Below are 15,194 nucleotides of genomic sequence, written 5' to 3' on the forward strand. Positions count from 1 at the left end.
ATACCCGCGTCCGTGTTAGATTCGCTTTGTAATAACACATGAGATTTGTTTACATAGTTTACGGCATATTTTCGCTTTGAAAAGTTTTGATCGGCTTTGATGCTATTAATATTAATCGCGGTTTTTGTAGTTTTAACTGCTTCCTCTTTTAAAAAATCGGATAATATTACGAGTTTGGCTTTAGATCCGTCGGTTATAAGCGGATAGCTGTAGTCCGTCCATTTTGATAACAAAACCGTTGGGAACTTAGACAACACGGCCGACATGATATTCATGTTTTTGGTACTCATCTTCACCGATAGCGAGGACTGCTGCGACGAAATTTTGAACTTTAACGGAAAACTTGACTATATCCTTATGATATTCCTGTAGGGGACGATCGGCAGCTCGCGTCCGTAGGAGCCACCACCTCATCCTGAGGCCCACCCTACACGTGTCCCCTGGGTGGTGCTAAACGAGCAGCCAAGCTACGGGCCTCGCCTGTAGGAGGAGTAAACCTCAACGCTCAAAAATCCCTGCCCAGTGATCACTCCCAACACTGGCCAGGATCCAAAACCTTGCTCCCATGATCCACTCTATTTCCCAAACACCTAAAACCTTATTCCTCGTACCACTCTATCCCCATCACAAGCAAACACTCACTCAACACAATCACACACAAACACCTCACAAACAACACAAATCGTAGAAAACCATGGAAGCGGATCCGAAAGATACACTACCCCAGGAGGGTACCGGACCCAGAGATGGGACCGGAGAATCCCTCTCTGCAACTCGAGCTCCTGTCGCGGACGGAACTCGGGCTGCAGGCTGCCCCTCGTATTCTGGGGGGGGCACAGACCCGCCCTGTGCTATGCACAACATCAAACGACCAAACGCTTTCCCATTACGGACAACGACCCCACACGACACAAGACAGACCCCCAGCCATGTCAACCGGACCCCGATACCCGCGCCCACCCGAACCACCCAACCGACCGCTTCCAAAGAGATCAATATGGCCTCTCTTGCTGCTGCGATACCTCATCCACCTGCTCCCGAGAGCGTTTGGACAGAGGTAGTCCGCAGACAAAAGCGAAAGAGGCCTAAGAAAAAGAAAACAGACAGACGGACTGACACACCCCAAACCCAAACCACGCAGACTGACGAGCAGACGATGGAACCCGGTAGGAACACGCACGCGGAAGTCCATCACCAGACTAGAGGCTTGTACGGACAAAGTGGGGAAGGGAGACAGCCACATCAAGGCCGTCAACCACCCGCGGCGACTGTCGTCTCTGGACAGGGCACGGACGCATCTGCGGGCGTGTCCCGACCGGAATCCAATCGTGACTTGCCCCAAAAACCAACATCGACCAACACTCCTGCTCAACGCCGGACACACCCTGTCGCCCACCGGTCGAATGCGTACTGGAGAGGGCGGAGCAGTGGTGAGACCGGTGACATGAGTGGGAACCCCGGAACGTCAACAAGCCAGTCCCTGAAAAGGGATAGGCTTGACGACACCATCTCGCCCCGGGGAGAATACAAAAGACCACGGACAGACAGACAAACGCGCACAAGGGACTCTTACGCGAGAGTGACCCAACCACACCTAAGTGTGGCCGTCACCCTAGTGCCCAGAAGCGACATGACCCAACCAGAGGCAAATAGCGTCCAGGGTCAAATCCAAAAAGAGATCCTCGCTATCTGCCTCAGAAAACCAGCGCCAGGAACGACACCATATGCCCCATCCTTTGTAGGGAAAGCTTTTCTCAACGAAGGAGTGCTGAAACTGTGGTGTTACGACGACAAAGCCCTCTCTTGGCTCCAAGAAATCGTACCTCGATTGAAGTCGCCAAGGGAGGGCACGGGGCTCACGCTCATAAGGCAGGCCGACATACCAGTGCGGATTAGGTCAGCACTATACGTGCCTGACTTCACGGAGGAGATAGCAATACTCCAACAAATGCTGTCCCTCCAAAACCCCTGGTACAAGGTCTCGTCGTGGACCCTGTACACATATAAAAGAACAAACAGCAACCCTCCGGGAGTGTTTCTAGTCCTAGGAATACCCACGGAGCAGGTCGAAGACATCCTGGCCAAGGGAAGGAGAGTCTCTTACTCCACCGGATCTATCTATATCCGGTTCTTCGACGGCGAAGGACTCAGCGACGTACCGCCTAAGAAGACCCCGGAGCCAGAAACGAAAAATGACACAGCGACAACAAACCTGAAAGCCACTGCGCCCGGACCCTCCGTTGAAAACGCCTCCGAGGATATCGACGCGATAGAAATGGAGACCGGGACAAACCACCCATCAAACATGACACCATGGGAGGGGGTGGCCGAGACTGAGACTGACGATGACGAGAACGCAAACGAGGCGAGGATACAAGAGTTGCTAAAAGGATGGGCCCCTGAGGCCGACCTTTAAACAACAACTCCAATCCATTATAATACACCACGTACGACAACATAAAGATAATACAAACCAACCTCCAGCACAAACAACTAGCAACGGCCACACTACGAGGACAGCTGGAGGTTGAGACCGATACCATCGCCCTAATCCAAGAGCCGTGGGTAAGGGCCCAAAACATATGCGGTTTCGGCAGCTGTAATGGTAAGTTGTACTACAACAGCCCGCAGGAACAACCTAGAACATGTATATACATACCTCGCTGTTTAACAGCGACACTACTAACACATTACTGTTACAGAGATCTAACGGCAGTAAGAATACAGAACGGAACAAAACAAGGGACAGTTGCAGCGGCCAGACCACTTGTCCTGGCTTCGCTGTACCTACCCATAGAAGGCGAAATACCTACAAAAGAGGTGATGGACCTTATAAAACAATGTGAAGAAGACGACACCGATCTGATTATCTCGGTCGACAGCAACGCACACCACATCCTATGGGGAAGTAAAACAAACAACAAAAGAGGTGAGCAACTAGTTTCATACTTGCTAACCACTAACCTAAACATTCTTAACAAAGGTTCAGAACCGACTTTTGTTTCAAGTAGATACCAGACGATTATTGATCTTACTCTAGCGTCAAACAACATATCAGACCAAATAAAAAACTGGCACGTGTGCGAAGAGCTCACACTCTCCGACCATAGGCGAATAAGTTTTGAACTGGATCTGATTAAACCGCAAGCAACTCCTGGAAGAAATCCCAGAAAAACAAACAGAGAGAAATACAAAACTCTTATAAAAGGAGACACAATGTACAACAACAAACCCAAAATAAAGGGAACGATGCAAATAGACCAAAATGTAGAACAAATAACAAAACACATAACAACATGCTACGAAAAAGCATGCCCACTAAGAATACAAAAAACAAAACATGCACCAAAACACAGTTGGTGGGGCCCCGACCTGGAGAGAAAAAGACAAAGGTTAAGGCACCTTTTCAACAGAGCAAAGAACACCAGGAAAGACGCAGATTGGGACAAGTTCAAAGAGGCTCAATCTCAATACAAAAAACTTGTGCAACAGAAAACTGTCAAATCCTGGCAACATTTCTGCACGAGCATAGAAAACTACGATAATGCAAACCGCATAAGGAAAATCCTGTCAAGGGACAATATCCGCACCATCGGATCTTTAAAGAAACAAGACGGGAACTACACTAAAAACGACAAAGAAGTGAGTGAGACACTTATCGAAACCCACTTCCCAGGCTGTAAGATTGTCGACAAACCAGTGTGGGAAGAAAACAACACGACACCAACAAAAGCAGACTGGGAAATAGCAAACAACATTGTGACATATGAAAGGGTCCGTTGGGCTATCGAATCCTTTCACCCTTTCAAATCTGCAGGTACAGATCACATTTTCCCCGCCCTCCTACAATGGGGCAAAGAACAACTCATACCATGGCTAGCAGAAATCTTTAGAGCATGCTTAGCACATAGATACATACCGCTAACATGGAGGGAGGTAAAAGTAGTATTCTTACCCAAACCAGGTAAAAGCGACTACACACAACCCAAATCATTCAGACCTATTAGCCTAACATCTTTTCTACTAAAAACCCTAGAAAGACTCGGAGATAGATACCTCCGGGACGGAACCCTGAAGCACATACCTATAAACCAAAATCAACACGCTTACTGCACGGGTAAATCAACAGAAACAGCTCTGCACTCTGTTGTAAGCAAAATAGAACACGACCTGGAAAACAAACTCTCGACTCTCGGGGCTTTTATAGACATAGAAGGAGCTTTCGACAAAACAACATTCAAGAGCATAGACTTAGCTCTTGCGAGACATAAAGTACCGGACACACTAAGAGCTTGGATTAGAGCCCTACTAGAATTTAGGGTCATCCAACTGGACTTTAATGGAACAACCAAGGGTATTGTAGCTAAAGGGTGCCCACAAGGAGGGGTCCTTTCCCCCATCCTATGGAACCTGGTAGTTGACGACCTAATAACAAAAATGAACAAAAACGGTTTCCTCACCATAGGATATGCCGATGACATCACCATCCTCATAAGTGGAAAGCAAGAAAACACCCTGAATTCAATAATGCAAAACGCACTGAAACTGCTAGAACAGTGGTGCAGGGAAAATGAACTTACGGTTAACCCGAAAAAGACAGAACTCGTATTATTTACCAACAAAAGGAAACCACAATTTCCAAAAACACCAACACTGTTTAAAACAAGCCTAAAACTATCAACCGAGGTAAAGTACCTCGGAGTAACGATGGACTCCAAACTAAGCTGGAAGACACATATAGATACAAAAATCCAAAAATCAACGATCATCCTCAGCCAATGCAAACGCATGGCAGGAAAAACCTGGGGGCTTAAACCATACATCATGAAATGGTTGTACTTAGCAGTCGTCAGGAGCTCACTAAACTACGCCTCACTGATATGGTGGCCGAGAACACTCCTTGCGACAACCCAACTAGAACTACAAAAATTCCAACGTCAAGCGTGCCTAGCTATCACAGGCTGCATGAGCACAACACCAACCACTGCGCTGGAAGCTATATTATGCATACCACCACTACACCTACACATCAAAGAGGAAGCCACACTTGCAGCCCTTAGACTGAGGGCTTACGGGCTGTGGAAGGATACAAACATAGGACATACAAGGATACTATCAAAAGAAATTAATAAATGCCCACAACTAGACTGGATATGTGACAAGACGCGGAAACACTATGTGCTAGACAGGCACTATAAAGTAGCCGCTGAAGGAGGAAAAACAGACAAAGCTGACACCGTCGTAATAGAGGTCTACACCGACGGATCAAAGACAAACTCAGGCACTGGAGCGGGGATATACTGCCCGGAGCTTAACATAAACATTGCCCAGCCGCTTGGTAAGAACAACTCCGTCTTCCAAGCGGAGTGCGTGGGCATAACAACAGCAGTCATAGCCATGCTAAACAGAAAGGTAAAAGGCTTCAGCATCAACATAAACAGTGACAGTCAAGCTGTACTAAAAGCCTTAACCAAACACACAACAACATCAAAACTCATACTTGACTGTCACAAGAACCTACAAGCCCTATCAAAATCCAACAGAGTAACCCTAAAATGGATACGAGGTCACAACGGAAACAGAGGAAACGACGCAGCCGACGAATTAGCGCGTCAGGCAGCATCACTAAGGGTAGCTGGACCGGAACCCATCATACCCATACCCTTCACTGAATACAAAACATGGCTCCACAACCAGACGCAAGCATCACACTCGGTACTATGGTCTAAAACAAAAGAGTGCAAACACACGAAGGAGGCCGTACCAGTTCTCAACCCACGACTAACAACAAAATTACTGCAACTGAATCGACCTAAACTAAGGACAGTTGTAGGTATGATAACAGGGCACTGCCCACTAAACAAACACCTTTCCATTTTAGGTATAACTGACAGCCCTCTCTGCAGAGCATGCATGGAGGCGGAGGAAACACCGATACACGTAATACTCCAATGCAACGGAGTAGCAGAACAACGCGCAGCACACATTGGCTCCTCAGCAACACTCCATGAAGCACTCGGCGACCTGGGCGGCCTGCTAAGCTTTTGGAGCGAGCTCGGCTGGCTGGAGTGATCCAGCGGGGAGCCGCATCAGTGGCCATACGTACAACGGACGGTCCCAGACCAACCAAGTGCGGAAAAGGCCCAGGAACAGAAGAAGAAGAAGAAGATGATATTCCTGTGCCATTGCTGGAAGCTTCTGGACATCTTGTACTATTCTAGTGATAATAATATCGGGGTTACCAAATTGTAGCTCCAGTGCTGACATTACTATGTCCGGTGTGGTGGCGCTAATCAGCAGCGCCGTGACGGCTTCCTTTGCTGGTCCGCGGAGGTAACTACGTAGCCTCCACAGATTCTCCCTGGGGCTAAAGCTACATACTTTTGTGGACTCGTCGTAAGCTTGCTTAAAATAAAGCCAGTCCATGGGGTCGCCCTCAAACGTTGGTAGATCCTTCTGTGTGCTAATACGGCTTAAAAACTTATGTGTTTGTGCATGTGGTGCGTTGTGCTTAGCAATAGTTGCCATTTCTTTGAGTGCGCTAGCCAGCATGTGTACAGTCCCATCAGTGCCACCGCCTATAGCGGCGGGCGGGCGGCCCTTGAGAGGCCGGGAGTGACGCGGAGACTCTCCACCGAATATATCGGTGGTCAGACAGAGTCTCTACTTCCTCAAGGACACGCCAGTCCCGGGTACGTGAGGCGATGGCAGGGGTAGCGAATGTAATATCCACTATTGACCCCCCCTGCTGTCGCACACAGGTGTTGACGCGTCCTCGGTTGAGTAGGACCAGGCCAACCATGGCAGCCCAGCTCTGTAGCTCAACCCCCCTCAGGTCTGTGATGGGCGATCCCCACGCGGCGGACTTTGCGTTGAGATCTCCCATCAAGATAACCTGGGCTGGGGCCGCACCTCTCACCACTGGCTCCAACATTCTGAGATATGACTCAAAGTCGGACAGAGGTCTGTTTGGGGAGAAGTATACTCCAATAAGTATCACCTCCCCCCATCCGACAGCAACGAACCCTGGTCCGTTGCGTATTGGAACCAGTGGAACCCCGTGTCCCGGCACCACGATGGCCACCGAGCCCTCAGTATCCCCAGCCCAGTTTGGTTGGGGGGGGATAAAGTAGGGCTCAGCGGCTGTCACCACTTTAATCTGCCACTCCGCCATGTGCTGCATCAGGAGATCCTGCGCACGGGCAGAGTGGTTAAGATTTGCCAGGAGGAAGTCGTTATGGCGTTCTGGCATTAAGCGTCCATTTCGATGTCCTCCGGTTCAGTCTCCTGTTGCCCATTGCCTGTGTCAGGGGCCCGGGTCAAAGGGGCCTCTTTACCCTTTGTAGGGGGTGGAGAGCACTTCAGCCCCCCCATGACATGCCCAGCTTTCCTACCCAACTGCGTGCAGACTGCACACTTCGGGTCAGCTGAGCACGAGGCCGCCTTGTGCCCATCCTTACCACATCTGAAGCACAAAGTGCTTCGGTCGGCAGGTGACGGGCAGAGAGCCCTTGTGTGACCCACCCCCATGCACTTAAAGCAGCGCATCGGGATAGGTTCCACAAGGGTAATACGGGCCGCAGACCACCCAACGACTAACCGTCCTGCCGCAATGAGCAGCTTTGCTGCGGGCACCGGGCATCGGACAAGGGATGATCCAGTCCCACTTGGTCCCATTCGAATGGCGCCAACCCTAACCTGCTCCGGTGGGACGTTTCCCTTCTCTGCCGCCACTCGCTGGACCTCTTCGGGAGTGACCGACTCGTCGAGCCCGACCAGCCGAAGTTCGGCAGTTTTCATGGGCCGGGACACCGTCACCCACTCGCCAACTAGGCCTTGCAGTTTCCCGGCCAGCTCATCCGCGGCCTTTGCACTGCCGGCTCCTGGGACCTCAATAATTCGAGCCCCGGTGGCGGATTTGCGGACCCGCACGTGATTTACCCCGACCTCCGAAAGGGCAAAGCCAGAAGTGGCTGCCTTCATGACCGTCGCATAACTTTGTGTTGCGACGGCTTCTGGCCTCAGGGTAATGACGACTGCCGAGGACTTGGGCGAGGTCAATTTACCCTTCCGGGTAGCCGGCGGAGTCTTAGCAGGTGCGTGGGCTGGGACGGTAGTTTTGCGTCCAGCGGGCTTCTTGGACTTGGCCTTGGCCTTCCTCCCGACTACTTCTGACCAGGCTGGCGGAGTCGGGGCCGTGGTCGCAGCGGCCTCGGTCTCATGTGGCGTTTCTTTACGCAAGGGAGCGCTACCCTCTGCCTGTGACGTAGGTGCAGGCTTGGTTGCCTTAGGTCCTGCCGTTTGCGTCCGTTGCGTCTTCGCTGGGCGAGCTGGCGATGGGCCCGCGGAAGGCTCGTCCGGGGGGTGGCGGTCTACTTTCCCCCTCTTCTTGTCTGCCGCTAGTGGGGGCCTCAGTATGGGCTCCTGAGGCAGCCGCTTTTCCAGCTGTTTGAGGCGCTCGTTCACCATCCCTCCAATTGAAACAAAGAGATCCCTTTTGAGGGTTTCGAGCATTTCCCCAAGAGCTGGGGAGGCCTGGGGATCCACATCTAGGTCAGGCTGACGCATTGGAGCAGGGGATTTCTCCCTTGCGGAGAAAGAGGTCCGGAGAGCCTTGACCTCGGCTCGTAAAACAGCCATCTCCTGTCGCATCCTCCTATTATCTGCCCGAAGCCTCCTAGCTTCCTCGTCAGCCGTCATTGCCTGGAGGGAATCCATGGCCGAGTAGATAATCTTAGTGGCCCGGTTTATTTCCCCCCTAACACCGCCCTTGAGGTTGCCTGATTTCTGGGTTTCACTCATTATCGAGGAAACCGCGCTCCTGGCTCTGTCAATCAATTCATCCCTTGAAAGGGCGTAGTCAATGTGCGATAGGATGGGGCTACGTTCTCGAAGCTCCTCATCCGCTGTCTGAGACCTACTCTGAGTGGTAGTAGGACGGCGCCCCCTCTCTGCACCCATCCCCCTCCCAGTTTTCGACCACAATTTAGGTTCAGGCTCAGGCTCCACTGCCGCAGCCTTCTCCAAGGGCTCCCCCTCTTCCTCGTCTAATGGGTCCATCACCTCACGGGGCCGCTTAGGGGCGGCTCCAGTGCCTTTCCAAGGCCCAACCAAAGCCTCCAACTCTCTGTCTGCTTCCTCCGAATCTGAATCCACGAGTGACTCAACATCCAACACACCCGGGGAGGTGCAATGGTTATGTCGGACTCTTACCGACTAAACCCCACGGTGTTCAAACACTTCGCCTGGTGACTGGGTTACGGGAACGCTTTCGCACACGACCGCGACCCAGCCAGCGGCGTCCGCTAAAGCGGACCCTTCTCCGGGGGCATTTCGTGCCCCCTCATTCGCCAAAGGCGCACTTTGAACACAGAGTGCGCCTTCCAGCACGAGGACCTATCTCCCACGGGCGGTAAATGTCCCCGCATCTATCGCCCGGAGGTCCTCCTTATGGAGGCAGGCGGCGGTCTTGTGCAAGCCGCCTGCGCCCGACTCTCCTGCGGCGGATCGGCTGGGAGTCCACGGCATCCTCTCTCAGCCGCTCCGCAGCCTCCTTCTGCGTCATCACGTCTTCGCAGAACGAGACTATCGCATCCCAAGACAACTCACTGCCGGCCATGGCCCTGACCACAGCCGGCAGGGAGAGGTCTTGTCCCACTACCGCCACGAGTGCGGCCCGCTGCACCGCCCAGCTCGGGCAATCGGCAAGCGTGTGTTGCGCCGTGTCCACAGCGCAGCCGCACTCGTGGCACTCCTCGGTAGGTTCCCTACCGGCGATCTTGCACAGGTACTTTCCGAAACAACCGTGTCCTGAAAGCACCTGCGCAAGGTGGAAGGTCATCACCCCGTGTCTTCTCTCCACCCACTGCTGAAGCACGGGGCGAATCCCGTCAATAGTCCGCAGACCGGCACTGGGCGACTCGAGCCTCTCTCGCTATTGGCGAAAGAGCTCGGCCTGCGCTAAACGCCGCCACCCAGTGACCTCCACCCTTCGCTCGTGCACACACGCCAACACCTCCGCATCCAGGTCCCACGGGGGTGTCCCTGCCATGGATCCCTATTCAGGGTTGCCAGGAACTCCTCGCTGGCGGAGTCCTTGGCATTAGCGATGGCCACCTGGAATGCCCTTTTTGCCCTCTGGAGCTCTTTATATAGGCGATCCTCTTCCGGCGCGTCCAGTGGCCTTCTTCGGCGGCAACGGGTGTAAGCCCGGCGCGCCCGATTACTGTCGCAACGGAGAGCAGCAATTTCTTGCGACCACCAGTAAACCGCCTTCCGGGCTGGGAGGCACCTGGTCCGGGGCATCGCTGCATCACATACCCTCGTCAATGCGATGCGGAAACGCCTCGCCCTCTCTTCAACGTCAGTCAGCACCGGGGTGGCTGCGTTCCAGGCCTCAACAATGGCTCCTTCCTCCACCATTTCCCGGTCGAGGCGGGCTAGGGACCATCTCGGAAACACTACTCTCCCTCCTCCCCCACCACTAACTCCAGTTGCTGAGGCTGAAGAGATTCAGTTAGCGGTGGGGCCCTGGGGCGAAGCTTACGCCTAACCATTTTGTATGGCCGGCCCCAGGGATCGGCGTCGAGGCTAGCCAGCATCTCCTCCTCCGCCAGATTCTTGGCTGTTGCCACTGCCACCTTCAAGGTCCCGACGGCTTCCCGGTAATTGCCGTACAGGCGCTGCTCCGCGTCTGCGTTCCGCTGACGCCGTCGTCTGCACCGGGTGTACTGGCGTCTCGCAGCCACGCAAGATTTGCGCAACTGCGCTATTTCGCTGGACCACCAGTACACTGCACCCCTCGGAGGCTGAGGACCGATCCGTGGCATGGCCGCGTCGCAAACTTGCAACATGGCCTGGCCGAGGCACTCGGCTCCCTCCTCACGTCACGTGCCCGGGGACAGCCCATCGAGGGCTGTCCCCGGGCACGGGTCGGCTCACTATTCGGGTAGCCGCCGGGATGGAGGAAACCTCGAACCGAATGTAGCGGTGATCCGAGAGGTTTTGGGCAGAAAATGGTAAGGGCCTACCGAACGGTCTCCTTGAACGCCGTTCTGCTCCTGGCGGGGATACTTCCCCTCGATCTCAGAGTTTGGGAAGCAGCCTCTCTGTATGAAGTGAGAAGGGGTGTTACTCTGCCGGAGCTGGGGGACAGGGAGGTAGAAAGAAGTGCCAAGTATGCCACACTACCACATCCGGCAACAAATAGAGACTACAAATTCACAAGCCTCACGGATCAGGAAGAAGTAAACAGGCACAACGATCAAGCAGTGAGAATCTATACAGATGGTAGCAAAATTGAGGGCAAGGTTGGCGCAGCAATATCCATATGGAATGATGTGTCTGAAACCAAAGCCCTCAAGCTAAAGCTAGATTCTCACTGCACGGTCTATCAGGCTGAACTTCTAGCAGTAGAAAAAGCGACCACCCTGATCCTAGAGAGCCAAGAGCAGACGTTCGGTATCTACAGCGTCTCCAGATCATTCCTCGAGGCGGTGATTGGTGGACATTCCCTCCACCCCCTAGTGACCAAAATAAGAGGCAATTTAAATAATTGCCACTCCCAAAATAAAACTGTTTCGTTATTTTGGGTGAAAGCCCACGCAGGGTTGGAGGGTAATGAGAGGGCCGATAAACTGGCAAAAGAAGCAGCGCTCAACCTCAAGCGCAAACCTGACTATGACCAATGCCCGATTTCATTCGTCAAGCGTCAGCTTCGAATAAAAACAATGGAGGAATGGAATCTGAGGTATAGATCCGGCGAGACAGCTGCAACGACGAAAGTGTTTTACCCAGACGCCATCGAAGCATACCGGGAAATCCGAAAATTGGAGCATACGGCACTACAGACGCAAATTCTAACCGGACATGGTGGGTTCTCAAAATATCTGCACCGTTTTAAGTGTAGGACTTGAGGTTGTTGGACTTCTGAGTCTCGCACGTTATCGAGGAGACCGCACTCCTGGCCCTGTCGATGAGCTCGTCTTTTGTTTCCTGGATTTTTTGAATCCTTTTGAGTTTTGAATCCTCATGGATACCAACACACCCGGGGAGGTGCAATGGTTATGTCGGACTCTTACCGACTAAACCCACGGTGTTCAAACACTTCGCCTGGTGACGGGAACGCTTTCGCACACGACCGCGACCCAGCCAGCGGCGTCCGCTCCGGCGGACCCTTCTCCGGGGGCAATTCGTGCCCCCTCATTCGCCAAAGGCGCACTTAGAACACAAAGTGCGCCTTCCAGCACGAGGACCCACGGGCGGTAAATGTCCCCGCATCTATCGCCCGAAGGTCCTCCTTATGGGGGCAGGCGGCGGTCTTGTGCAAGCCGCCTGCGCCCGACTCTCCTGCGGCGGATCGGCTGGGAGTCCACGGCATCCTCTCTCAGCCGCTCCGCAGCCTCCTTCTGCGTCATCACGTCTTCGCAGAACGAGACTATCGCATCCCAAGACGTCTCACTGCCGGCCATGGCCCTGACCACAGCCGGCAGGGAGAGGTCTTGTCCCACTACCGCCACGAGTTCACCGCCCAGCTCGGGCAATCGGCAAGCGTATGTTGCGCCGTGTCCACAGCGCAGCCGCACTCGTGCACTCCTCGGTAGGTTCCCTACCGGCAATCTTGCACAGGTACTTTCCGAAACAACCGTGTCCTGAAAGCACCTGCGCAAGGTGGAAGGTCATCACCCCGTGTCTTCTCTCCACCCACTGCTGAAGCACGGGGCGAATCCCGTCAATAGTCCGCAGACCGGCACCGGGTGACTCGAGCCTCTCTCGCCATTGGCGAAAGAGCTCGGCCTGCGCTAAACGCCGCCACCCAGTGACCCTCTCCGGCGAAGGGTGTTCTCCCCGCATTCGGACCTCCACCCTTCGCTCGTGCACACACGCCAACACCTCCGCATCCAGGTCCCACGGGGGTGTCCCTGCCAACGCGCAGGCCGCCTCGTGCGAAATGGTGCGGTACGCTCTGATCACTCTTGCCGCCATGACCCGTTGCGGCTTTCGCAGCAGGGTCCTATTACGGGCGACAAGAGCGTCAACCGCCATCGACCGCACCACTCCTGTGTACAGGCCGCGGCAGCCAACGCCAGTTCCGCCCAAGTTAGGGAGGAGCCGACTCAGCGCCCCTGCAGCCCCGATGAGTTTGGGGGCCAGGCGCCGAAAGTGCTCCTCGAATTTCCATCGGCTGTCGAGGACGAGTCCCAGGTACTTCATCGTTGACTCGACAGCGATGGAAACTCCTCCCACCACCAGATTCGACCCAGCTGGAGGTGCCATCCGAGGCCCGTGAAAACACAAAGCCTCAGATTTGTTAAGGGCGACCTCCAGCCCCAACCGTCAGATCCGAGCCACAACTTGGGCCACCCCAGCGGTCGCCAACATGCGTGCCTCCCTAAAGGTACCGCCAGATTCTTGGCTGTTGCCACTGCCACCTTCAGGGTCCCGACGGCTTCCCGGTAATTGCCGTACAAGCGCAATCCGAGAGCGCCTCCTCATCCTGCAGAACCTCCCAGCCCGACACACGGCGCGCCAGGATGGAATCTGCGAACGTCACGTCCACAATGGACCCACCCCCGCAACACCTCTAGGCCCGTCATAACCGCCCACTCCTCGAGTGCCTCACCACGAGCATCGGTCGCCGGGGATCCCCACGCAGTAGACTTTGCGTTGAGATCTCCGACGACGAGTACCCGGCAAGGACGACTTCGGCCGATAAGAGCCCCGATCTCGACCAGGAACTGTTCGAACTCGACCAGAGCTCTGTTCGGCGAGAAGTACGCTCCGACCACTAAACGGATCTCGGCAGTGCAAAGCGCCCTCATGTGGCCAAATTCCAGGCAGCGGTAGCACCGCTGGGGCCGCTCGTCTAGCACCTTGACTTGGGTTGACACCCAGCCGACGAGCAGCCTGCCACCCTCAAGCACTTTCTTGGCTGCTGCCACTGGACAACGCAGCCACACTGTACCCAGGCCCCCCGCGTCTTGCCTGATTTCTCCCGCCAGCACTTGCTCTGGAGGACAATCGCCAACTTTCGCCACAGCGCCAACGACATCTCCTTTTGAGACCGAGTCATCAAGGCCCGCTATGCGCATATCAGCACATTTAACCGGCCTTGAGACTCGAGCGATCTCCTCGCTGACCACCTCCTTAAGCATGAGGGCAAGGGCATCCGCCTTTTCGGCGCTGGAGGCGCCAGGCAGCTCGAGAATGCGTCCCCCAGTAGCAGCTTAAGCAGTAGGTAGGAGTAAGAGTAGCAAACGGTTCCCCTCGTTTGCCTTCTAGAACTTGTAATGGTAATAATACGTGATAGTTATCTTGCCCTATTAGCAGCTGTGGCTTATAATATTCAAGATTAAGTTGATTTTTAATTTGAGAAATATGTCCATATCGTGAAATACCTAAATTAGAGGTATCTTGAGCAGGTAAATTCAGATCGCTAACGCTATGCGCCGTAAGTGTAAATAGCTGGCCGTCTTTGTTGGATGCAGTGAAATTTACTATCTCGCTGTCGCATTCTAGCTCATTAGTGTCCCATGCGCCGCGCACACGCATAGTTTTTCTATGCCCGCGTAGCCCCACTCTTGCGGCTAGTTCCGAGTTCATTAGCGTTACAGTTGACCCGTCGTCGAGCAACGCGGCAGTTGTTACAGTTCCCATCGGTCCGTGTATTTGTACCGTTACAACCTTTAATAGTACCTGACGATTGTTTTCTTTAATGTGCGTTACTTGTTGTGCTTCGGTAGTGGGTTCGCGTTCAGAAGACTCGTGTAGGCCCGTAGTGTTATCATTTCCCGTACTGCTCTTCTCATAATGTAACAATCGGTGATGAGCCTGCCCGCAATTGTTTTTATCACAAGCAGGCGCCGGGCAAATATCCCTGTCGTGCTTCGTGGGTGACAGACATTTATAACATATACCGTACCGCTTTACGTGACGCCACCGATCCTTTTGTAGTGCCTTTTTGAATACTTTGCAGTCCGGTAGATTGTGTTTCGGCCCGCTGTAGCAAAACCGACATTTCATACCCGCGTCCGTGTTAGATTCGCTTTGTAATAACACATGAGATTTGTTTACATAGTTTACGGCATATTTTCGCTTTGAAAAGTTTTGATCGGCTTTGATGCTATTAATATTAATCGCGGTTTTTGTAGTTTTAACTGCTTCCTCTTTTAAAAAATCGGATAATATTACGAGTT

The 15,194-nt window shown here is 53.4% G+C and overlaps 3 protein-coding genes across 3 annotated transcripts; 1 reads left to right on the top strand and 2 right to left on the bottom strand.

Moving 5' to 3' along the window:
- Positions 1-5,022: 5,022 nt before the first annotated feature.
- On the bottom strand, positions 5,023-7,252 carry LOC120634614. The gene is made up of 2 exons (XM_039905348.1): positions 6,734-7,252; positions 5,023-5,076 (listed from the first exon to the last, which is right to left on the bottom strand). Exons 1-2 carry the CDS (start codon positions 7,250-7,252, stop codon positions 5,023-5,025), a joined length of 573 nt encoding a protein of 190 aa, XP_039761282.1.
- On the bottom strand, positions 7,252-9,428 carry LOC120634615. Its single transcript, XM_039905349.1, has 3 exons — positions 9,317-9,428; positions 7,601-9,146; positions 7,252-7,465 (listed from the first exon to the last, which is right to left on the bottom strand). The coding sequence occupies exons 1-3, from the start codon at positions 9,426-9,428 to the stop codon at positions 7,252-7,254; spliced, it is 1,872 nt and encodes a 623-aa protein (XP_039761283.1).
- Positions 9,429-11,015: 1,587 nt separating this feature from the next.
- LOC120634616 lies at positions 11,016-11,915 on the top strand. The gene has a single exon (XM_039905350.1). It carries the CDS (start codon positions 11,016-11,018, stop codon positions 11,913-11,915), a length of 900 nt encoding a protein of 299 aa, XP_039761284.1.
- Positions 11,916-15,194: the final 3,279 nt, after the last annotated feature.

Source organism: Pararge aegeria, chromosome 24 (assembly GCF_905163445.1).
Source record: "Pararge aegeria chromosome 24, ilParAegt1.1, whole genome shotgun sequence".
Classification (NCBI taxonomy): domain Eukaryota; kingdom Metazoa; phylum Arthropoda; class Insecta; order Lepidoptera; family Nymphalidae; genus Pararge; species Pararge aegeria.